This window comes from Oncorhynchus nerka, linkage group LG17, assembly GCF_034236695.1.
Source record: "Oncorhynchus nerka isolate Pitt River linkage group LG17, Oner_Uvic_2.0, whole genome shotgun sequence".
Classification (NCBI taxonomy): domain Eukaryota; kingdom Metazoa; phylum Chordata; class Actinopteri; order Salmoniformes; family Salmonidae; genus Oncorhynchus; species Oncorhynchus nerka.
The window spans coordinates 27,557,281-27,581,909 of record NC_088412.1 but is presented as its reverse complement, the minus strand read 5'-3'; the positions used below and the strand labels follow the sequence as shown (position 1 = coordinate 27,581,909).

Sequence of the window (24,629 nt, the reverse complement as noted above, 5' to 3'; positions counted from 1 at the left end):
ACCACAGATAACACTGCTACTCCTACTGCTCTCTCTTCGTCCGCCCACGTGTTCTCGCACACCCCGAGAGCTTCTGGCACCGGGATCCTCATCTCTCCCAAGTGGTCATTCTCTCTTTCTCCCCTTACCCATCTGTCTATCGCCTCCTTTGAATTCCATGCTGTCACAGTTACCAGCCCTTTCAAGCTTAACATCCTTATCATTTATCGCCCTCCAGGTTCCCTCGGAGAGTTCATCAATGAGCTTGATGCCTTGATAAGCTCCTTTCCTGAGGACGGCTCACCTCTCACAGTTCTGGGCGACTTTAACCTCCCCACGTCTACCTTTGACTCATTCCTCTCTGCCTCCTTCTTTCCACTCCTCTCCTCTTTTGACCTCACCCTCTCACCTTCCCCCCCTACTCACAAGGCAGGCAATACGCTCGACCTCATCTTTACTAGATGCTGTTCTTCCACTAACCTCACTGCAACTCCCCTCCAAGTCTCCGACCACTACCTTGTATCCTTTTCCCTCTCGCTCTCATCCAACACTTCCCACACTGCCCCTACTCGGATGGTATCGCGCCGTCCCAACCTTCGCTCTCTCTCCCCCGCTACTCTCTCCTCTTCCATCCTATCATCTCTTCCCTCTGCTCAAACCTTCTCCAACCTATCTCCTGATTCTGCCTCCTCAACCCTCCTCTCCTCCCTTTCTGCATCCTTTGACTCTCTATGTCCCCTATCCTCCAGGCCGGCTCGGTCCTCCCCTCCCGCTCCGTGGCTCGACGACTCATTGCGAGCTCACAGAACAGGGCTCCGGGCAGCCGAGCGGAAATGGAGGAAAACTCGCCTCCCTGCGGACCTGCCATCCTTTCACTCCCTCCTCTCTACATTTTCCTCTTCTGTCTCTGCTGCTAAAGCCACTTTCTACCACTCTAAATTCCAAGCATCTGCCTCTAACCCTAGGAAGCTCTTTGCCACCTTCTCCTCCCTCCTGAATCCTCCTCCCCCTCCCCCTCCTCCCTCTCTGCAGATGATTTCGTCAACCATTTTGAAAAGAAGGTCGACGACATCCGATCCTCGTTTGCTAAGTCAAACGACACCGCTGGTTCTGCTCACACTGCCCTACCCTGTGCTCTGACCTCTTTCTCCCCTCTCTCTCCAGATGAAATCTCGCGTCTTGTGACGGCCGGCCGCCCAACAACCTGCCCGCTTGACCCTATCCCCTCCTCTCTTCTCCAGACCATTTCCGGAGACCTTCTCCCTTACCTCACCTCGCTCATCAACTCATCCCTGACCGCTGGCTACGTCCCTTCCGTCTTCAAGAGAGCGAGAGTTGCACCCCTTCTGAAAAAACCTACACTCGATCCCTCCGATGTCAACAACTACAGACCAGTATCCCTTCTTTCTTTTCTCTCCAAAACTCTTGAACGTGCCGTCCTTGGCCAGCTCTCCCGCTATCTCTCTCAGAATGACCTTCTTGATCCAAATCAGTCAGGTTTCAAGACTAGTCATTCAACTGAGACTGCTCTTCTCTGTATCACGGAGGCGCTCCGCACTGCTAAAGCTAACTCTCTCTCCTCTGCTCTCATCCTTCTAGACCTATCGGCTGCCTTCGATACTGTGAACCATCAGATCCTCCTCTCCACCCTCTCCGAGTTGGGCATCTCCGGCGCGGCCCACGCTTGGATTGCGTCCTACCTGACAGGTCGCTCCTACCAGGTGGCGTGGCGAGAATCTGTCTCCTCACCACGCGCTCTCACCACTGGCGTCTCCCAGGGCTCTGTTCTAGGCCCTCTCCTATTCTCGCTATACACCAAGTCACTTGGCTCTGTCATAACCTCACATGGTCTCTCCTATCATTGCTATGCAGACGACACACAATTAATCTTCTCCTTTCCCCTTCTGATGACCAGGTGGCGAATCGCATCTCTGCATGTCTGGCAGACATATCAGTGTGGATGACGGATCACCACCTCAAGCTGAACCTCGGCAAGACGGAGCTGCTCTTCCTCCCGGGAAGGACTGCCCGTTCCATGATCTCGCCATCACGGTTGACAACTCCATTGTGTCCTCCTCCCAGAGCGCTAAGAACCTTGGCGTGATCCTGGACAACACCCTGTCGTTCTCAACTAACATCAAGGCGGTGGCCCGTTCCTGTAGGTTCATGCTCTACACCATCCGCAGAGTACGACCCTGCCTCACACAGGAAGCGGCACAGGTCCTAATCCAGGCACTTGTCATCTCCCGTCTGGATTACTGCAACTCGCTGTTGGCTGGGCTCCCTGCCTGTGCCATTAAACCCCTACAACTCATCCAGAACGCCGCAGCCCGTCTGGTGTTCAACCTTCCCAAGTTCTCTCACGCCACCCCGCTCCTCCGCTCTCTCCACTGGCTTCCAGTTGTAGCTCGCATCCGCTACAAGACCATGGTGCTTGCCTACGGAGCTGTGAGGGGAACGGCACCTCAGTACCTCCAGGCTCTGATCAGGCCCTACACCCAAACAAGGGCACTGCGTTCATCCACCTCTGGCCTGCTCACCTCCCTACCACTGAGGAAGTACAGTTCCCGCGCAGCCCAGTCAAAACTGTTCGCTGCTCTGGCCCCCCAATGGTGGAACAAACTCCATCACGACGCCAGGACAGCGGAGTCAATCACCACCTTCCGGAGACACCTGAAACCCCACCTCTTTCAGGAATACCTAGGATAGGATAAAGTAATCCTTCTCACCCCCCTTAAAAGATTTAGATGCACTATTGTAAAGTGGCTGTTCCACTGGATGTCTTAAGGTGAACGCACCAATTTGTAAGTCGCTCTGGATAAGAGCGTCTGCTAAATGACTTAAATGTAAATGTAAATGTAAGGAGTTCCCACATATGCTGAGCACCTGTTGGCTGCTTTTCCTTCACTCTGCGGTCCAACTCATCCCAAACCATCTCAATTGAGTTGAGGTCGGGTGATTGTGGACGCCAGGTCATCTGATGCAGCACCATCACTCTCCTTCTTGGTCAAATAGCCCTTACATGGTCTGGAGATGTGTTTTCAGTCATTGTCCTGTTGAAAAACAAATTATTATCCCACTAAGCGCAAACCAGATGGGATGGCATTTCGCTGCAGAATGCTGTGATACCCATGCTGGTTAAGTGTGCCTTGAATTCTAAGTAAATCACTGACAGTGTCACCAGCAAAGCACCCCCACACCATCACACTTCCTCCTCCATGCTTCACGGTGGGAACCAAAGGACAGATGTTCACCGGTTTAATGTCCATTACTCATGTTTCTTGGCCCAAGCAAGTCTCTTCTTATTATTGGTGTCCTTTAGTAGTGGTTTCTTTGCAGCAATTCAACCATGAAGGCCTGATTCAGGCAGTCTGCAATGAACAGTGGCTGTTGAGATGTGTCTGTTCCTTGAACTCCGTGAAGCATGTATTTGGGCTGCAATCTGAGGGGCAGTTAACTCTAATGAACTTATCCTCTGCAGCAGAGATAACTCTGGGTCTTTGTTTCCTGTGACAGTCTTCATGAGAGCCAGTTTCATCATAGCGCTTGATAGTTTTTGTGACTACACTTGAAGAAACGTTCAAAGTTGTTGAAATTTTCCGTATTGACTGACCTTCATGTCTTAAAGTAATGATGGACTGTCATTTCTCTTTGCTTATTCTTACCATAATATAGACTTGGTCTTTTACCAAATAGGGCTATCTTCTGTAATACCACCCCTACCTTGTCACATCACAACTGATTAGCTCAAACGCATTAAGAAGGAAAGAAATTCCACAAATGAACTTTTAACAAGGCACACCTGTTAATTGAAATGCATTTCAGGTGACTACTTCATTAAGCTGTTTGAGAGAATGCCAAGAGTGTGCAGAGCTGTCATCAAGGCAAAGGGTGGCTACTGTGAAGAATCTCAAATCTCAAATATATTTAGATTTGTTTTAACACTTTTTTGGTTACTACATGATCCAAATGTGTTATTTCATAGTTTTGAGGTCTTCACTATTATTCTACAATGCAGAAAAAAGGAAAAATAAAGGAAAACCCTTGAATGAGTATGTGTGTCCAAACGTTGGACTGGTATTGTATATATAATATGTTTCTAAACACTTCTACATTATTGTGGATGCTACCATGAATACGAATAATCCTGAATGAATTGTGAATATAGTTAGACGCACTAATATCATAGCCCCCCCAAAATTCTAATCTCACATTATTGTGATGGTGAGAAGTTATGATATTTGTGTGTCTGTAACTTTCTTACTCATCGTTATTCACGATTCATTCAGGTGTTTAGAAACATATTATATATATTTTTTGTCAAATCAGTCGAAGTGATTGTTCTGATAGACAGTGCAAAGAAACAATTGCTGCCTTACAGCCAGCTACTGCACAATCTCTCTTGCTTTTGGCCATGAATCCCTAGCTACCTCTCCTGTGCATGTCATCAATTTGACCGGGTGGGATAGTAGGAGGGGATATGGAAATCAAAGATGAATTGTCATTGGTCTATTACAATCAAACCACCAGGTGACGTTATGTGGTGGCCAAAACACCTACTTTGCCTTGTCTTAACAGAAAAACAGAGACTGTTGCAGCCTGCCTGCCTTGGTGGAGTATAGAGCTCCACCTTGGAGTTAAAGAAGCTTAACAAATAGATTACAGGTATGAGACACAGCCACTAAATAAGACAATCTGAATTGGTGAAAAAGAAGAAAGAGGACCAATATAAGTCAGAAAATGAGGATGTATTTGCCTGAGGAAAAGCTGAAAGTAGGCTGGCAACAGATGTGCAGGGCAGTGAAGTTTAATTGAAATGCCAGCAGCGATGGTCTTATCTCCACGGTACAGGAGCCTGCTGCCAGTCAGAACATCAGTTAAATGTCATTTTACCTAAGTCTGAATCAGCCTGCCACAATCCCTGCTCCTGTGATGGCAAGGAGGGAGGGGGAGAAGGAGCGGGGTTTGTAATAGGATTTCAGTAGCACACAGTTCACTTCCACCACCTGGACTAAGTTGGTAATTTGATATGGTCCATCAATAGGATTCATTTACTGTACAATGATAATATTATTGTCATGATTTATATATTTATTAAAACCTCTCCCCTGATCCTAATCAGGATCCTGGTGGAGGAGTGGGACCCCAGGACATATCCCTCACCTAGCCATGAATTCATGTTTTAAAGCCAAGCTGGCCCCATGGTAGCCTGCCTGTTTCAGCATGATCATCTGCTAGGCCACCGTTTCACCACACTATCTGTTGACAGACATGTCTTTTCATCTCTACTTTATAGAGTGTGTTGTGCTATCATGTGTTGAAGCACACTTTCTTATCTCTATTCAGGCATAATAATCAGTCATTATATACAATTGACTGTGTTGTATTGACATCGTGAACTTTCCCCCTTTTCTCATTCATATCATCCCCTTTTTCTTGTTCACACATTCTACCAATCTAATGGAATGTTCACATTTTTCTTTCAGAGGGTGATTTTCAACATTGTCAACTTCAGCAAGACCAAGAGCCTGTACAGGGATGGCATGTCTCCAGTGGTGAAGTCCACCAGCCGGCCTAAATGGTACAGTCACACTTTAAAGAAAACTTAAAGGAAAAAACACGTCACTTAATGTGATAGAAGGGAGCGTCCTATCTTTATGATGAAAGCTTAAACCCAAATGTTAACTGAGGTTTTACTTTAAACCTGAAACCTTCATGTTTATTATGATAGGAGAACCTACATGTAGTCAACCTCAGGCCATAACAGATAGCTAGATCCAGCAAAACTGTCAGAGTCATCTAACAGGTGCATAAAGGGGCTGTTGATCTCACTCAACACGTCTATACCAATGAAGTTGAGGGTAGATTTGTAGATGTTCTATTTGTCCAAAGTACTACTTGCTTGTGGATCATTTAGTTGTCCTCTAATTTCTCTGGAACTATCTGTTCAACCTGTGCGTCTTTAGTTTTCCAGACTTTAAAAATAGGGTGTTTGAAGTTGTGAGATTGGAGATGTTGCTAGAGATGTTCTGTTTCCATGACAGCGATGGCCTGGTAGTTTGAGGGACAGTGACAGGGATGTTGATTCGATAATTAAAACTGAGACGAGAGCAGCTGCATACGTAACACTTTGTCGTAGACGTGGACCTACGTAGGTTTCATTTTCTCCTGTAACTGAACTGTCCTCTGTGTCACACTGCTCTGTGTCAAATGTAAGACCCCTTTACCAGCTATATTAAGTATTTCCACAGACCTGCTTAGTCATAATGTACCTATTCATCTCTAACTCAACATGTTACTTTATCTGTGATCATGTATAGTTTTGCATCATTCTTTTAAAATCCATTGATTTGTGGGTCATTCCACGAATTGAGTGCCTTTTGCAACCTTATGCTATTTTTTGTAGACATTGTGCAGAAATATAGAATTTTATAAGCCTTTTATATTAAATGAAGTGCCCTTTAATATATAGACGACATGGGACATTCAATAAAGTGCCAAAATGCAGCATTTTCACATGGCCCCTGTGCATCCTCTATGACTTCTAGGAAGATTGTAACCCACTTCAAATCAAATTTTATTGGTCAGGTAAAATTCAGTGATCAATTTACAGTGCAGTAATACCTAAAAATACAAAACAATACACACAAATCCCAAAAATGTAAAGAAAGGAATTTAGAAATATCAGGACGAGCAATGTCAGAGTCGGGAACAGTGCATTCGGAAGGTATTCAGAACCCTTGACTTTTTCCTCTTACAGCTCTACTCTAAAATGTATTCAATAATGTTTTTCCCTCATCAATCTACACACAATACCCCATAATAACAAAGCAGAAACAGGTTTTTAGAAATGTATTGTAATTTATTAACAATAAAAACAGAAATACCTTATTTACATAAGTATGCATACCCTTTTTTAAGAGACTCGAAATTGAGCTCAGGTACATCCTGTTTCCATTGATAATCCTTGAGATGGTTCTACAACTTGATTGTTGTCCACCTGTGGTATATTCAATTGATTGGACATGATTTGGAAAGGCACACACCTCTCTATATAAGGTCCCACAGTTGACAGTGCATGTCAGAGCAAATAACAAGCCATGAGGTCAAAGGAATTGTCCGTAGGTGGTCAGATTGTATCGATGCACAGATCTGGGGAAGGATACCAAAAAATATCTGCAGCATTGAAGGTCCCAGAGAGAACACAGTGACCTCCATCATTCTTAATTGGAAGAACTTTGGAACCACCAAGACTCTCCTAGAGCTGGCTGCCAGGCCAAACTGAGCAATCGGGGAGAAGGGCCTTGGTCAGGGAGGTGACCAAGAACCCGATGGTCAATCTGATAGAGCTGTAGAGTTCCTCTGTGGAGATAGGAGAATCTTCCAGAAGGGGAACCATCTCTGCAGCACTCCACCAATCAGGCCTTTTTGGATACCTACAGCACCCGATGTCACAGGAAGGCAAAAAAGATCATCAAGGACAACAACCACCCCAGCCACTGCCTATTCACCATCGCTATCATCCAGAAGGCGAGGTCAGTACAGGTGCATCAAAGCTGGGACCGAAAGACTGAAAAACAGCTTCTATCTCAAGGCCATCAGACTGTTAAACAGCCACCACTAACATTGAGAGGCTGCTGCCAACATACAGACTCAAATCTCTGGCCACTTAAATAAATGGGCCTAATAAAGGTATCACTAGTCACTTTAAATAACACCACTTGAATAATGTTTACATATCCTACATTACTCATCTCATATGTATATACTGTATTCTACACCATCTACTGCATCTTGCCTATGCCGCACGCTATCGCTCATCCATATATTTTTATGTAGATATTCTATTCATCCCTTTACATTCGTGTGTATTTGTGTGTATAAGGTAGTTGTTGTGAATTTGTCAGATTACTTGTTAGATATTACTGCATAGTCAGAACTAGAAGCACAAGCATTTCGCTACACTCACATTAACATTATCTGCTAACCATGTGACCAATAACATTTGATTTGATTTTATGGTAGAGTGGCCAGATGGAAGCCACTCCTTAGTAAAAAGCACATGACAGCCTGCTTGGAGTTTGCCAAAAGGCACCTAAAGGACTCTCAGAACATGAGAAACAAGATTCTCTGGTCTGATGAAGTCAAGATTGAAGGAACTCAGACTGGGGTGAAGGTAGGCTCAGGGTCAGGGCAGGCAGAGGTCAATAATCCAGGGTGGTGTGACAAGGTGCAGGCTCAGAGTCAGGGCAGGCAGAATGGTCTAAAACAGGAACTAGAAAAAGACAGGAACAAGGGGAAAACGCTGGGAGGCTTAACAGACATACAGAGAACACCGGTATAAATACACAGGGGATAATGGGGAAGATGGGCAACACCTGGAGGGGGTGGAGACAATCACAAAGACAGGTGAAACAGATCAGGGTGTGACAGTACCGCCCCTCTCTAGGGGCACCACCTGGCTTCCTACCTGGTTGACCGGGGTGTCGGTATTGGAAATCCTTCGATGAGGCCTTGGTCCAGAATGTCCCTGGTGGGTGTGACAGTTACATGAAGTACAGTAGCTTAATTTGTGAATCATAGGCTACCATCTCAGTTGTCTTACTTGGCACTGGAAGAAAATTGTCTAGAGCCTGCTGCGAATGTAAAATAATTGTACTTTACCGTTGTTTGTTATCGAGAAAAATTGTTACATTCATCGCGATATAACTTTTTGTCCATATCGCCGGGCTCTGGCACCCAAAATAATTTATTGTCATTTCAAGTTTTTATACATTTGTACGGGATACACATTGTATACACCGTCCAACTAAAAGCTTACTTGCAGGTTCCTTTTCCACAATGCAACAACCATAAGAAATAATACAAGATAAGAATGTCTTAGTCGAATAGAATGTGTGTGTGTGTGTGTGTGTGTGTGTGTGTGCGTGCGTGCTAAGTTTTTATTGAAAAAAAAAAAAAAAAGCATTTGCAATATGGATTTTGTCCATATCGCCCAACTCTAGTTGATACCATTCACATACATGTTTGAGGACTGCTAGAAGGCCTATCTCGGCGATGGCCATTGTAATAGTCATACATTGCAGCACCTGAACTTTTTTTTAAGCATACCACATACTCTCTGTATGAATTATGCATTAGAATTCCAAAACTGATGTTTCTGGTACAATTTGCATATGAACCGTTGGTTGTTTATGTGATTGCTGTCATCGGTAATAGTCGTAGAGTGGTGGATGCAGAGGTGGGGGCGGGAGGGTGTCGTGGGTCTGGGTGCATCTGCCAGACATGCCGAGGCACAGGGCTGACGTGGGAAACAGGGTTACGTGATCAAGTGTGCCCATTCAACAGGAGCCTCTGTCATAAGGCGATCAAGGGCAGCCATCAAAACTATTAACAATGAAAATAAAAACGTAAATATTAACTACACAACAAACATAAGAGTATAAAAAAATAAAGAACAACAATAAGTACAGAACGACTAAAAAGGTGATTAAGATATCTATGTCCACAGATATCTATGCCCACCCCTCAGGTTGTCTGGCAGGCTATTCCAGAGAATGGGGGCATAATAACTAAAGGCTGCCTCTCCATGCCTCTTGGTCCTAGGCTTTTAGATAGTTAAAAGACCAGTGCCAGAGGACCTGAGGGACGTACTGGGTACATAACTTTAAAGCATGTCTGACATGTATTGAGGTGCACAATTGTGAATTGATTCTAATTCTAAAACTCACAGTCAGCCAGTGCAGAGACCTTAAAACCAGTGTAATGTGTGCTCTACATCTGGCCTTGGTCAGTACCCATGCTGCAGTATTCTGTATGTTTTGCAGTTGACCAATGGCTTTCTTGGATAGACCAGACAGGGGAGCGTTACAGAAGTCAAGCCAGCTTGTAATAAAAGCATGAATAAGTCTCTCTGTATCAGCCTGAGAAAGAAACAGCACCTTGGCAATGTTCCTCAGGTTGTAAAAATCTATTTTGGTCACATTCCTATTGTGTGATTCGAATTTGAGTTCGAAATAACTAAAATAACACCTAGGTTTTTTACCTGTTTTTTTTTACCTACCTCTTTATTGCCTGTGAATTAAAATATTCAGCCAGATTCTGTCTCTGTGCTTTGGCTCCAAGATAAGTACCTCGGTTTTAGAAAAAATGTGATTTTCTGCTGCTAGGGCTGGTGGTGGATAGTTTTGCAATGGTAAAATCCGAGAATCACACTGCAAAGAGATGAGTTATGTCCTAGCTTGAGCCTGCCCCCTCCCAGGGAAAACCCATATTCCTCGAAGGAAACCAGAGAGATCAGAAGTCGGACAGTTCAATTGTCTTCAAGCTCTTCATCATGCAGCTCGAGGGTGGATGAGCAGAATGTTAAAAAGCCCACAGACCTGTTGAGAGCAGGCTGACTCCAAACACCCACGCATGAGCTGTACATTGGCTTTGATCCACTTAACTACAGAGCAGTGAAGTTCACTTGGGAGATATATCAAGAAGTGAGAGGGCTTCTAATAAAAAGTCCCATTTGGATAACAATGACCGAGGGGCTTTCACAATACATTAACTCACTGGCTCTTAAACATTACATCGGCTGACATCTCCCCATCTCTCCGCCATTCTGATCCAACTAATACTGATGGACGGTGTCAGAATGGACCAGCAGCTCACGAGGTGCTCCAGGTATGTCAGCTCCCTCAACGCTAGCATTTATCACCTGGCATAACCTGCTTGCTGTAACACAGTGTAAATCCAGTACTTTTTCTCCTCTAATTACTGCACCTTCAGGTTCACAATGGATCCCTGCACTTGGCAATGGGCTCTAATCGGAATGCTGTCTCTCACAGGGGAACACAACCTAGCCCCCAGTAGCGCAATGAGGGGCCCCAGGAAGAACTGCTCCTGCAGAGAGATAAAGACTTCAACTTTTGGGTTAAAAGGGACTTTTCTACTGATAAATACAGCAAAAGGAATCTATTCTCTATTTTCTCCCTGTCTGTCACCCTCTCTCTCTTCTCTGGTTCTCTTTTTCTTCTTTATCCCATCCTGCATTGATCAGGTAGTTAAAATTCTTTGCAATTTGCTTGATTCATTCCATATCTGTGACTGTCAAAATAAGATGCTTTGTTGTCATAGTGGAAAGCAAATGGAGGAGCTGTTAAAAGCATCTAGACCACATGTGGCCAAACAAACAATGCCATGTTCGGTCTTAGTAAGCTCACAGAGTTTTATTCATTCCTTCAGATGTCTTTAAAAAAACACTGAGGATCCCTTTCTACAGTTTTACTGAAAGATGTGTTTAAACAAGGTATTAGAATAATGAGGTACTCATGCTGTGCCTGTCCCTTAAATATTTATCCACCAGATGTCATGGATCCCCCCCGGGACTGCTGCTCATTCCGTTCACCAGCTATGGAGGTCTACGTCACCGGCCTTCTAGGCATTATTGATTATTATTACCACCAACCCCGGACTGTCTTGTCTCATTACGCACACCTGGTTCCCATTGCCCCTGATTAGTTTGTGTATATATGTGCCCTGTTCCCTATTGTACTTGACGATTATTGTCCCACGTCCGTTGGTCTTGTGAGTACCTGTGTTCTGTTGTATCGGTTTTTGTGCTACAATGAGGGAAAAAATTATTTGATCCCCTGCTGATTTTGTACGTTTGCCCACTGACAAAGAAATGATCAGTCTATAATTTTAATGGTAGGTTTATTTGAACAGTGAGAGACAGAATAACAATGAAAAAATCAGCAGCGCCCGCAAGGTCCTCCTGCTCAAGAAAGCACATATACATGCCCGTCTGAAGTTTGCCAATGAATATCTGAATGATTCAGAGGACAACTGGGTGAAAGTGTTGTGGTCAGATGAGACCAAAATGCAGCTCTTTGGCATCAACTCAACTCGCCGTGTTTGGAGGAGGAGGGATGCTGCCTATGAACCCAAGAACCCCATCCCCACCGTCAAACATGGAGGTGGAAACATTATGCTTTGGGGGTGTTTTTCTGCTAAGGGGTCAGGACAACTTCACCGCATCAAAGGGACGATGGACGGGGCCATGTACCATCACATCCTGGGTGAGAACCTCCTTCCCTCAGCCAGGGCATTGAAAATGGGTCGTGGATGAGTATTCCAGCATGACAATGACCCAAAACACACAGCCAAGGCAACAAAGGAGTGGCTCAAGAAGAAGCACATTAAGGTCCTGGAGTGGCCTAGCCAGTCTCCAGACCTTAATCCCATAGAAAATCTGTGGAGGGAGCTGAAGGTTTGAGTTGCCTATCAGCCTCAAAACCTTAATGACTTGAAGATCTACAAAGAGGAGTGGGACAAAATCCCTCCTGCGATGTGTGCAAACCTGGTGGTCAACTACAAGAAACGTCTGACCTCTGTGATTGCCAACAAGGGTTTTGCCACCAAGTACTAACTCATGTTTTGCAGAGGGGTCAAATACTTATTTCCCTCCTTAAAATGCAAATCAATTCATAACATTTTTGACATGCATTTTTCTGGATTTCTTTGTTGTTATTCTGTTTCTCACTGTTCAAATAAACCTACCATTAAAATTATAGACTGATAATTTCTTTGTCAGTGGGCAAATGTACAAAATTAGCAGGGGATCAAATACTTTTCCCCCTCACTGTACATGTTATTGTGCACTTGTTATTACAGGTCTCATCCTGTGTATTATTTAGAGGCTCTTTTGTTTGGGTTACCCTGTATTTATGTGTTTGTTTTGGGCTTCGTCCCCATGGTTTTCATGACGTACTTTATTTTGTGTGTAGATTTTTCTCCTGTCATTATACACCGTGACAGGAGCTTAATTTTTTAAAACATGACCAGAGTTATAACTACAATCCTTAATTGAAACAATAACAAAGCAGCCTCTGTTTTGGTAAAAAGCTGTGGGATGGGTCTTGAGAATTTGAACCACTCTCAAGTTAATAGACAGAGAGGTATGGATGCAAGGACTGACCATCCATGATATCAAAAGTATAATTTTAACCGTGTTTTGAGGCTATATATATATATATTTGTTTTCCATTTACTTGGTTTACAAACATCAGAGTATTTTGGGTTCTGCTGGGTACGACAGTTGAACTAAACGCATGATGCATCTATACGTTATATTCTTCAAGAATCAATGTGTATATAATTTATACGTACAAAAATGGATGTAGCAATAGGCTTACGGTAACCAATAGCTCCTGTTGAGGACAACGTAAATAACTTTATTCAACCTTGAATCAAGAGTTTTGCGATTCAAAATATCAACAGTATCACCACCTAATTTGTTGATATACTGTTTGCCCTACTATTAAGAGTGACAGTAGCCTATTAGTCGCCTCCCAACTTTGTATTAATCCAAGGCAGCAGCTACTCTTCCTGGGGTCAAAACATATTAAAGCACCTACATTACATATAAAACAAAAGATAAAACAGGACATCATATAACATTATTACACCACTACATATCTACAATAGAAAATGTTTAATACTACCATACAACATTATCACAATGTATGCGTATGCATGTGTCTGTAACTTTGTGTGTGTCTCTTCACAGTCCCTGTTGTTCCATAATGTGTATTTTTACCAGTTTTTGAAATCTGATTCTACTACTTGCATCAGTTACCCGATGTGGAAGAGTTTCATGTAGTCATGGCCCTATGAAATACTGTGCGCCTCCAATAGTCTGTTCTGGACTTGGGGACCTTGAAGAGACCTCTGGTGGTATGTCTTGTGGGATATTCATAGGTGTTCGAGCTGTGTGCTAGTATTTTAAACAGACAGCTCGGTACATACAGCTTGTCAACACCTCTTACAATAACAAGTAATGATGAAGTCAATCGCTCTTCCACTTTGAGCCACGAGCGATTGACATGCTTGCCATTAATGTTAGCTCTGTGTACTTTTAAGGGCCTGTTCTGAGCCCACTGCAAGTAGTCAAGTTGCAACAAAACTAGGGCCTGTAGGAGCTGCCTTGTTGATAGTGTTAAGAAGGCAGAGCAGCGCTTTATTATGGACAGACTTCTCCCCATCTTAGCTACTGTTGTATCAATGTTTTGACCATGAGAGTTTACAAACCAGGAATACTCCAAGCAGTTTAACTCAACTTGCTCAATTTCCACATGAGTCATTACGAGATGTAGAGGTTTAGTGAATGACTTGTCCCAAAATATTTAGGACTAACTTATTCATTGCTACCCATTCCGAAACTAACTGCAGGTCCTGTTAAGTGTTGCAGTCATTTCAGTTGCTGTAGAAGCTGATGTGTATAGTGTTGAGTCATCCGCATACATAGACACACTGGCTTTACTCAAAGCCATGTTAGTAAAAATTGAAAAAAGTAAAGGGCCTAAACAGCTACCCTGTGGAATTCCTGATTGTACCTGGATTATGTTTGAGAAACTTCCATTAAAGAACACCCTCTGTGTTCTGTTAGACAATGTAACGCTGAGAGTCGGGAAGCAAGTTCAGGGAGTGAGTGTTTTAATAAATAAAAGAAACAATGAACACAAAACACAAACAAAGCACCGACATGAAAACAGAGTCAATAACACCTGAGGAAAGAACCAAGGGGAGTGACAGATATAGGAAAGATAATCAAGGAGGTGATGAAGTCCAGGTGAGTGTCAGGAGGCGCAGGTGCACGAGACGATGGTGGCAGGTGTGCTGGATACTCAGCAGCCTGATGACCTAGAGGCTGGAGAGGGACTATACGTTACAGACAAGTAACTCTTTATCCATATTATAGCAGGGGGTGTAAAGCCATAACACATATGTTTTTCCAGCAGCAGACTATGATTGATAATGTCAAAAGCTGCACTGAAGCCTAACAAGACAGCCCCCACAATCATTTTATCATAAATTTCTCTCAGCCAATCATCAGTCATTTCTGTAAGTGCTATGCTTGTTGAGTGTCCTTCCCTATAAGCGTGCTGAAAGTCTGTTGTCAATTTGTTTACTGTGAAATAGCATTGTATCTGGTCAAACACCATTTTTTTCCAGACGTTTACTAGTTGTTGGTAACAGGCTGATTGGTCGGCTATTTGACCAGTAAATGGGGCTTTGCTATTCTTGGGTAGCGGAATGACTTTAGCTTCCCTCCAGGCCTGAGGGCACACACTTTCTAGTAGGCTTAAATTGAAGATGTGGCAATATCGTCCGCCATTATCCTCAGCAATTTTCCACCCAGATGGTCAGATCCCGGTGACTTGTCATTGAAAGACAACAATGTTTTCCACGCGGACTTTATGGAATTCAAAAGTACAATTCTTGTCTAATTTGGTCAGATATACTTCGATGTATAGTGTCAGCGTTTGTTGCTGGCATGTCATACCTAAATCTGCTTGTCTTGCCAATCAAAAGTAATTAAAATAGTTGGCAATATCAGTAGGTTTTGTGATGAATGAGTCATCTGATTCAATGAATGATGGAGCCCGAGTTTTCCTTTTTTCCCAAAATGTAATGTGCTCCAAAGCTTTTACTGGCATTCATAGTATAGTTTATTTTTATTTAGTATAGTTTATTTTTATTTAGTTTAGTCACATGATGTCTTAATTTGCAGTACATTTACCAATCAGCTGAGCTGCCAAACTTATTTGTCTTACCTTTTGCCTTATCCCTCTCCACCATACAATTTTTCAATTCCTCATCAATCCAAGGGGTTTTTACAGTCATTTTCTTAATGGGTGCATGCTTATTAGTAACTGGAATAAGCAATTTCATAAATGTGTCAAGTGCAGTGTCTGGTTGCTCCTCATTACACACTACAGACCAGCAAATATTCTTTACATCATCAACATATGAATCATTGCAAAACGTTTTTCTAGTTTTCCTAGATATGGCGACTATATTGTGATCACTACATCCAATGGATTTGGATACTACTTTAAAGCACATTTCTGCAGCATTAGTAAATATATGATCAATACATGTTGATGATTTCATTCATGTGCTATTTATAACTACCCTAGTAGGTTGACTGACAACCTGAACCAGGTTGCAGGCACTGGTAACAGTTTGACGTTTTTTCTTGAGTGGGCAGCTTGATGAAAACCAGTCAATATTTAAATCACCCAGAAAATATACTTCTCTGTTGACATCACATACATTATCAAGCATTTCACACATATTATCCAGATACTGACTGTTAGCACTTCCCACAAGAATGGGCTTAAGGTGAGGCAGGTGAACCTGTACCATATTACTTCAACAGTATTTAACATGAGTTCCTCTCTAAGCTTTACAGGAATGTGGTTCTGAATGTAGACCGCAACACCGCCCCCGTTGGTATTTCTGTCTTTTTGGTAGATGTTATAACCATGTATTTCTACCACTATTATCAAAGGTATTATCTAAGTGAGTTTCAGAATATGAATGTCATCTGTTACAAGCAAGTTATTGACTTCATGGACCTTGTTTCTCAGGCTGCATATGTTAATATGGGTTATTTTTTAGCACTTTTCTGTGTTGCTTGTCCACAAGGCGAGACCCAAATGCAGACACAGGAGGCAGATGATTGGAGTCTTACAATGTTTATTAATCCAAAGGGGTAGGCAAGAGAATGGTCGTGGACAGGCAAAAAGTTCAAAACCAGATCAGAGTCCAGGAGGTACAGAGTGGCAGACAGACTCGTGGTCAAGGCAGGCAGACAGACTCGTGGTCAAGGCAGGCAGACAGACTCGTGGTCAAGGCAGGCAGACAGACTCGTGGTCAAGGCAGGCAGAATGGTCAGGCAGGTGGGTACAAAGTCCAGAAACAAGCAAGTGTCAAAACGGGGAGGACTAGAAAAAGGAGATGCAAAAAGCAGGAGAACGGGGAAAACGCTGGTTGACTTGGAAACATACAAGAGGAACTGGCACAGAGAGACAGGAAACACATGGATAAATACACTGGGGGGAAAAAGCGTCACCTGGAGGGGGTTGAGACAATAATGAGGACAGGGGAAACTGATCAGGGTGTGACAGTTTTTAATGCTTTCATGGAAAGCTTATCAGAATTAGACTTGCTCATGTTATTTATGTTGGAGCTGATGGTCTTCCTACTAGGGTACACCGCCTCAGTGCTAACAGTGTAACTCTGGTTCATAGGCTCATGATTACTGTGATTACTGCATACAATAGCTGTAGGATCAACAATTCAGGTTAATTAGGGGGACATAAATTAAGTTACTTACATTGTGTCTGCCAACGTCCCTAGGATAATGTACATTGTCACAATGTCACAAGGTAGGGATTAACTGAGCTCGTCTTGGGTCATTGATAAGTCATTGTTTCAATGCAGCCTTGAAAAGTGTGGACAGAGTCCAGGAGCCAAGATGATTTGGATGGACTCCATCATTCTGTTTCCAGAAGGCGTCAAAGTTATCTATGAAAGTGATTCCAGCAGAGCTACATTAATATTTTAGCCAGATGTGTAATGTCAGTTGCCTGGTGAATATTTGTGTAATGTCAGTAGCCTGGTGAATATTTGTGTAATGCCAGTAGCCTGGTGAATATTTGTGTAATGCCAGTAGCCTGGTGAATATTTGTGTAATGCCAGTAGCCTGGTGAATATTTGTGTAATGCCAGTAGCCTGGTGAATATTTGTGTAATGCCAGTAGCCTGCTGTACCTTGACTTAATAAAGGACACCTTCTTGCTCGCACACAGCAATAAAGTGTGTAAAGCAGGGCCCTCTGGCCGTTCGTCACACCTCTGTAATTGCATAGAAAACCCAGAACCTCCAGAAACAATACAGGTTCAGTAGAATATTAAACACTGTCTTTCCCTTTTTTGGACTGGGTTGTGGTAGTGGGTGCAGGCATTGCATGTGGTAGGCCTCTGTTTGATTAGGCCTCCCCATGCAGTCCTTTGATGTGCGGCAGGTAGCCTAGCGATAAAGAGTTCTGGGCCAGTAACCAAGAGGTCGCTGTTTCGAATCCCCATGCCGACTAGGTGAAAAATCTGCCAATGTAAATTTATCTGGATAAGAGTGTCTGCTAATTGACAAAACAATTGAAATGTCAAAAAAATATGGGCAGTGTGACATAATGTTGGCAGAATTGTTCTGTTGGATAATTCCTTTCATAAATGGCACAGGGTCATTGCATTTCTGCATATAGCCACAAACAGGCCCAGTCTTTGAAAATACAGTTAGGAAGGGCTTGAATTCTGGGCAACATTCTAACACTGACATCAATAGCCAAAAGCAGTCCCCAATGACCAACCCTATCTATTCCCCATTGTATCCCTGAACACATCTTGTAGACCATATTTTCAGGTATCCACTTTTTCTCTCAGAACAATGTAGAAAATAATGTTTTTTTTACAGCACAGCAAGTTATATTTTTTGATTTCAAAGGATTTGGCATAGTTTCTCCCAGCAGGTCAAGATCAAAAACATTTGAACACAAAGCATTTGAACAGAGCACAGAGATAAAGTGTATCTCAACTAATCTGAACAGCCCTTAGGTAACATGGAGTGTAAAAAGTGTGAATCTGGCTGTGAGATACGATGTAGTTTATTGTTGCTCTATGACATCTCATCCTAACGTTTTCCCCATTAGCCTGTGACCAGGGGTTGGCAGATGTTGACAGTTTCCTGTGGAAGATACCTGGCGTTTCGATGGCTGCCCTTGATCGCCTTATGACAGATGTCGATGCTCCTGTTGAATGGGCACACTTGATCACATAACCCTGTTTCCCACTTCAGCCCTGTGCCTCAGCATGTCTGGCAGATGCACCCAGCCCCACGACACCCTTCCACCCCCACCTGTGGATCCAGCTATCTTCTGTATACCATCCCTACCTTGTCACAACACAACTGATTGGCTTAAACGCATTAAGAGGGAAAGAAATTCCACAAATTAACTTTCAACAAGGCACACCTGTTAATTGAAATGCATTCCAGGTGACTACCTCATGAAGCTGGTTGAGAGAATGCCAAGAGTGTGCAAAGCTGTCATCAAGACAAAGGGTGGCTACTTTGAAATATAAGGTTGAAGTCGGAAGTTTACATACACTTAGGTTGTAGTCATTAAAAATCGTTTTTCAACCACTCCACAAATTTCTTGTTAACAAACTATAGTTTTGGCAAGTCGGTTAGGACATCGACATGGTGTTTGACACAAGTCATTTTTCCAACAATTGTTTAGACAGATTATTTAACTTATAATTCACTGTATCACAATTCCAGTGGGTCAGAACTTTACATACACTAACTTGACTGTGCCTTTAAACAGCTTGGAAAATTCCAGAAAAGGATGTCATGGCTTTAGAAGCTTCTGATAGGTTAATTGACATCATTTGAGTCAATTGGAGGTGTACCTGTGGATGTATTTCAAGGCCTACCTTCAAACTCTGTGCTTCTTTGCTTGACATCATGGGAAAATCAAAAGAAATCAGCCAAGACCTCAGAAACAAATTGTAGACCTCCACAAGTCTGGTTCATCCTTGGGAGCAATTTCCAAACGCCTGAAGGTACCATGCTCATCTGTACAAACAATAGTACTCAAGTATAAACACCATGGGACCACGCAGCCGTCACACCACTCAGGAAGGAGACACGTTCTGTCTTCTAGAGATGAGCTTACTTTGGTGTGAAATCAATCCCAGAACAACAGCAAAGGACTTTGTGAAGATGCTGGAGGAAACAGGCACAAAAGTATCTATATCCACAGTAAAATGAGTCCTATATTGACATAACCTGAAAGGACGCTCAGCAAGGAAGAAGCCACTGCTCCAAAACCGCCATAAAAAAAGCCAGACTACGGTTTGCAACTGCACATGGGGACAAAGATCGTACTTTTTGGAGAAATGTACTCTGGTCTGAAAAATAGAACTGTTTGGAAAAAAGGGGGAGGCTTGCAAGCCAAAGAACACCATCCCAACGGTGAAGCACGGTGGTGGCAGCATCATGTTGTGAGGGTGCTTAGCTGCAGGAGGGACTGGTGCACTTCACAAAATAGATGGCATCATGAGGTAGGAAAATGATGTGGATATATTGAAGCAACATCTCAAGACATCAGTCAGGAAGTTAAAGCTTGGTCGCAAATGGGTCTTCCAAATGGACAATGACCCCAAGCATAATTCTAAAGGACAACAAAGTCAAGGTATTTGAGTGGCCATCACAATGCCCTGACCTCAATTCCATAGACAATGTGTGTGCAGAACTGAAAAAGCGTGTGCGAGCAAGGAGGCCTACAAACCTGACTCAGTTACACCTGCTCTGTCAGGAGGAATGGGGCAAAATTCACCAAACTTATTGTGGAAAGCTTGTGGAAGGCTACCCGAAATGTTTGACCCAAGTTAAACAATTTAAAGGCAATGCTACCAAATTCTAATTGAGTGAATGTAAACAAACTTCTGTCCCACTGGGAATATGATGAAAGAAATACAAACTGAAATAAATCATTCTCTCTACTATTATTCTGACATTTCACATGGGATTTTTACTTTGTTTAAATGTCAGGAATTGTGAAATTAAATGTATTTGGCGTATGTAGGTGTATGTAAACTTCCGACTTCAACTGTATTTTGATTTGTTTAATACTTGTTTGATTACTACATGATTCCATATGTTTTATTTCATAGTTGGTTTGTCTTTACTATTTTTCTACAATGTAGAAAATAGTAAAAATAAAGAAAAACCATTGAATGAGTAGGTGTGTCCAAACTTTTGACTGGTACAGTACTGTACTTTCCTCTGCTTTTCTTTCCAAGGTGTTAACCTTCTTAACAATGCTATGTTCAACTGGCTCCCCTGTGTTCACTTATTTGTTAGTCTGATTGAGCGAAGATTTACTAAGCATTCTTTTTTCTCCAAAGCAAATTTAAAACATTTGTGAATTTGTCATGTAAATCAGCATGTGGCATCCATACTTTTTCTAGTTGGGAGCATGCTGAATGGCAGAGTAGCTCAACCCACATATGCTGTTGGGAACTTCCAGGTTGAGGGGAAGAGAAGGAGCGCATTGCTGTCTACAAACATCTCTCTTTATGTAATGCCCACGGACCTGCGGATCTAGACAGAGATCATTGCGCGTGGTCAACATTTTTCTAGTTGCAGGCATGAGCGGTCAGACAGACAACTTTGGGATGAAAATATTTTTTTGTTCTGCTGATTATTTGGATACAGTCGTCGTTCTACTTTGTATGCGTTATCCTACCTATTGTATTAAAATCAGCTCTTTGTCGCATTTTCACACACTCAGCATTCGCTGCTTCAAGTTCAGTAGCCTACCTCTCCTCTCCTAGTTGGGCATGCAGATGAGTTTACATTCCAATGAGACACCTGCTCTTTCCATTGAGGCAATTGAGACATGGATTGTGTATGCGTACCATTCAGCGGGTGAATGGGCAAGACAAAATGTTTAAGTGCCTTTGAATGGGGTATGGTAGTAGGTGCCAGGCCACCGGTTTGCTCAATAACTTTTCACTCTCAACAATTTCCCGCATGTATCAGGAATGTTTCACCACCAAAAGGACATCCAGCCAACTTGACACAAATGTGGGAAGTATTGGAGTTAACATGGGCCAAAATCCCTGTGGAACGCCTGATGAATTGAAGCTGTTCTGAGGGCAAAAGAGGGTGCAACTCAATATTAGGAAGTTTTTCCTAATGTTTGTATACTCAGTGTGTGTGGTCACAATGAAATAGAGTAGGCTGACTCTATATAAATGTGATCATCATTGAAAAGGAAAAGGCTCAGTTAAAATAGTATAATATTACTGCTAACATAGGCAATTACTGCTAACATAGGCCCTGATGGAGCTGGAGATGTAGTGTGCATTTTGATATTGCCTATAGGGTGCAAAATTGCTGGGACCATAGCTGGCAAGCTGCGTCATATGCCTAAAATAACATTGCTGGACTGTGGTTTGGGACCAGTTCTTGAGTGTGGGAGTTGGACAGAAAGCCAGCTGGAGCTGGTGGCGAAAGTTGGCGGAGAGTAGTTGCGGTGTGAAAAGCTGCAACCTCCCACCGGGACTGATAAGAAATCAGTCCTGCGCAGACCTCTAAGTTGAAGTTAGTGAAAAAGCAGCATAGATCCGCCACAATGCCGAAATAACTTTTAGACAGGGTTTTGTGTTGTATTCAAACACTTAGATATTTCTATTCAACTCCAGAATTCTGTGAGCTGTAATTAGCAATTCAGTTTTTCAAAACTCAGCAGCTAACAGGCTTTCAAGTAAAAATAGACAGCCCTCTAACTGAGCAAACAAATTAAGAGTCGGAAAAAGGAAAAGTATAACAAAACAGTTACAAAAGTTAGAGGAAGCCAACCTTGGACAGGGTAGCCTACATGTTTTTTTGTCATAGGAGAAAAACACAAACACAGAAGTTCTCCGCAAGCAGCGGTGCTCTGTTTTCAGTCCGTCAGGGATTTCACTTCTGTACAAAATCCTTCCTGTATGCGTCTGATGCAACGAAATAGTGAAATTCTATTTGGAAATGTCTCCAGCTCCATCAGGGCCTATGTTAGCAGTAATTGCTCTGTCAATCACAACATGTCCTGCCGCTCTCTGGACTCGTTAAGCCTTGGGTAAGGGAGGCTGACCTCAGTGGGGACAGACAGACAGCGAGCATCTCAGGTATCTCCTCTGTGTCTCTCCTCTTCCCTGCCCATCCGTCTCAAACATCCTGCTTTCCGATCACTACTGGCCCACACTAACCTTTGTCTTTATCAAAGCCCAGACACAGTCGACACAGTCGATCTTAAATGTCTGGACCTTTTTAAGGCTATAATACTTGATTGCTACATCTGTTGTTGGACTTTAAATGAATGATATACAGTTTCCTCCTTAATTATTGGGACAGTGAAGCATTTTTTTCTTCTTTTGGCGCCATAAAAGTTTGGATTTGAAATCAAACAATGACTATGAGTTTAAAGTCCATATTGGGTGAACTGTTTCGAAATTACAGCACTCTTTTGTACATAGTGCCCCCATTTTACAGGAGCAAAAGTATTGGGACAAATGTACTTATGTGTATTAAAGTATTTGGTCCCATATTCATAGCACGCAATGACTACATCAACAGATTTGTTGGATGCATTTGCTGTTTGTTTTAGTTTTTATTTTGTGCCCATTAGAAATTAATGGTAAATAATGTCTTGTCATTTTGGAGTCACTTATTGCAAATAAGAATATAATATGTTTCTAAACACTTGTGCATTATTGTGGATGCTACCATGATTAGGGTAATCCTGAATAAATTGTTAATAATGATGATTGAGAAAGTTACAGATGCACAAATATCATCCCCCAAAACATGCTAACCTCTCACCATTACAATCCCATGGGAGGTTAGCATTTTTGGGGGGTATGATATTTGTGCGTCTCTTGGGCGGGCAGTCTTCCTTCCAACTCGTTAAACTGGTGGTGGGAAAAACACTTTCAGGATCATGTCGTCTTTAGTATCTGGGGGACAAAGACATAACAAGCATCTAGGGGACAGCCAAAATGGATCAACTTGGATGAACATTTGAGACACTGCTTTCATTTCAATATGTAGCTACCTGCATTCAGTAGACTGGTGGTGGGAGAAGGACTCTCAGGGCCATGCAGCCGCTAGTATCTGTGCAGTGAGGGACATAGGCATAACGTTAACACTGTGTAAGAGGAGAGTAAAAATGGATAGCCTAAACTTGGATGAACATTTTCAATATAATGTTAAAGGAACTGTCTGCATCCAGACTGAGACGAGCTAGTTAGCCAGCTAACTCACAAACAATTAGGCTATAAAAACATAAAGTAACTGAACCACCTTAAAAGTTTGAGTTAAAAGCTTGCCGACTATCTACAATCATGTTAAATTAATTCAGAGACAGGGACTATAATACAATTGTCAATGATTGAGCTAATATGTAATTATGATAACTTGGTCTATTTAACCTGAATGGATAATTAGTCATGTTAGCTAGCTAGCTTTTTACACATCTTTTTTTGGTCAGACACAACGACTTGCCCATTTGTCAGTTGAAAAGTAATTCTACATGGCTGCAACAATCTCATTCACGAGCTTGCCGGATCACCTTGATCTTCTGGATTTGGCGGGAGCATTAACCCACCCACTGGGCCATATCTCAGTAACCCAGCATCAGTAACCCAGCATCAACAATCCAAAAGGGCTCTTTTTAAAGAAAACAATACAACTAAGTGATCCAATGGCTGCAACCCAGCAGTTGGGTCATCCAAACAACCCAGTGTTTTTTAGAGTGTAAAGTAATGGCTTCGTTTACACATTGTATTTGTTTAGAGAGTTTAGTGATGTAAAAAAATATATAAAGAAAGTCAAAGTTGAATGAAGAACTTGGAAGCCCAGAACTGTCTGAGGGTCTGTCTGTGAGAGGTAAACTTCTGCCCCACTGAACACCAGAGGAGTCTTTGTTTGCTAGGCAGGCACACTGTGTACTGTACCACAGAGAGATGGTCCCCTACAAACAGGGAGGGGGAACGCTTGGCTACAGCACCCAGGAGAACCTCTCTGAAATGATACAGCATGCAGATCCACCGCTCCTACGAATCCCTATTGTCCAAGAACAAAACTAAAGTTTTTTATTTTAAATTTGCCCACTGCAAACGTGGCTGGAAGTGAACAGTAGGTGTTTGATGGGAGCAAGGACGAGTTATTTCCTCCTGAAGAGTACAAGAGCAGAACTGGAGGGAATTC

At 42.7% G+C, this 24,629-nt stretch overlaps 1 protein-coding gene across 1 annotated transcript in view; it reads left to right on the top strand.

Moving 5' to 3' along the window:
- Positions 1 to 24,629, top strand: part of agbl4 (AGBL carboxypeptidase 4) — a 348,562-nt gene that overhangs the window by 216,620 nt on the left and 107,313 nt on the right. Inside the window, exon 4 of the mRNA XM_065003097.1 lies at positions 5,466 to 5,560. Coding sequence (XP_064859169.1) covers positions 5,466 to 5,560 — 95 coding nt within the window. The remainder of the gene's footprint in view (positions 1 to 5,465; positions 5,561 to 24,629) is intronic.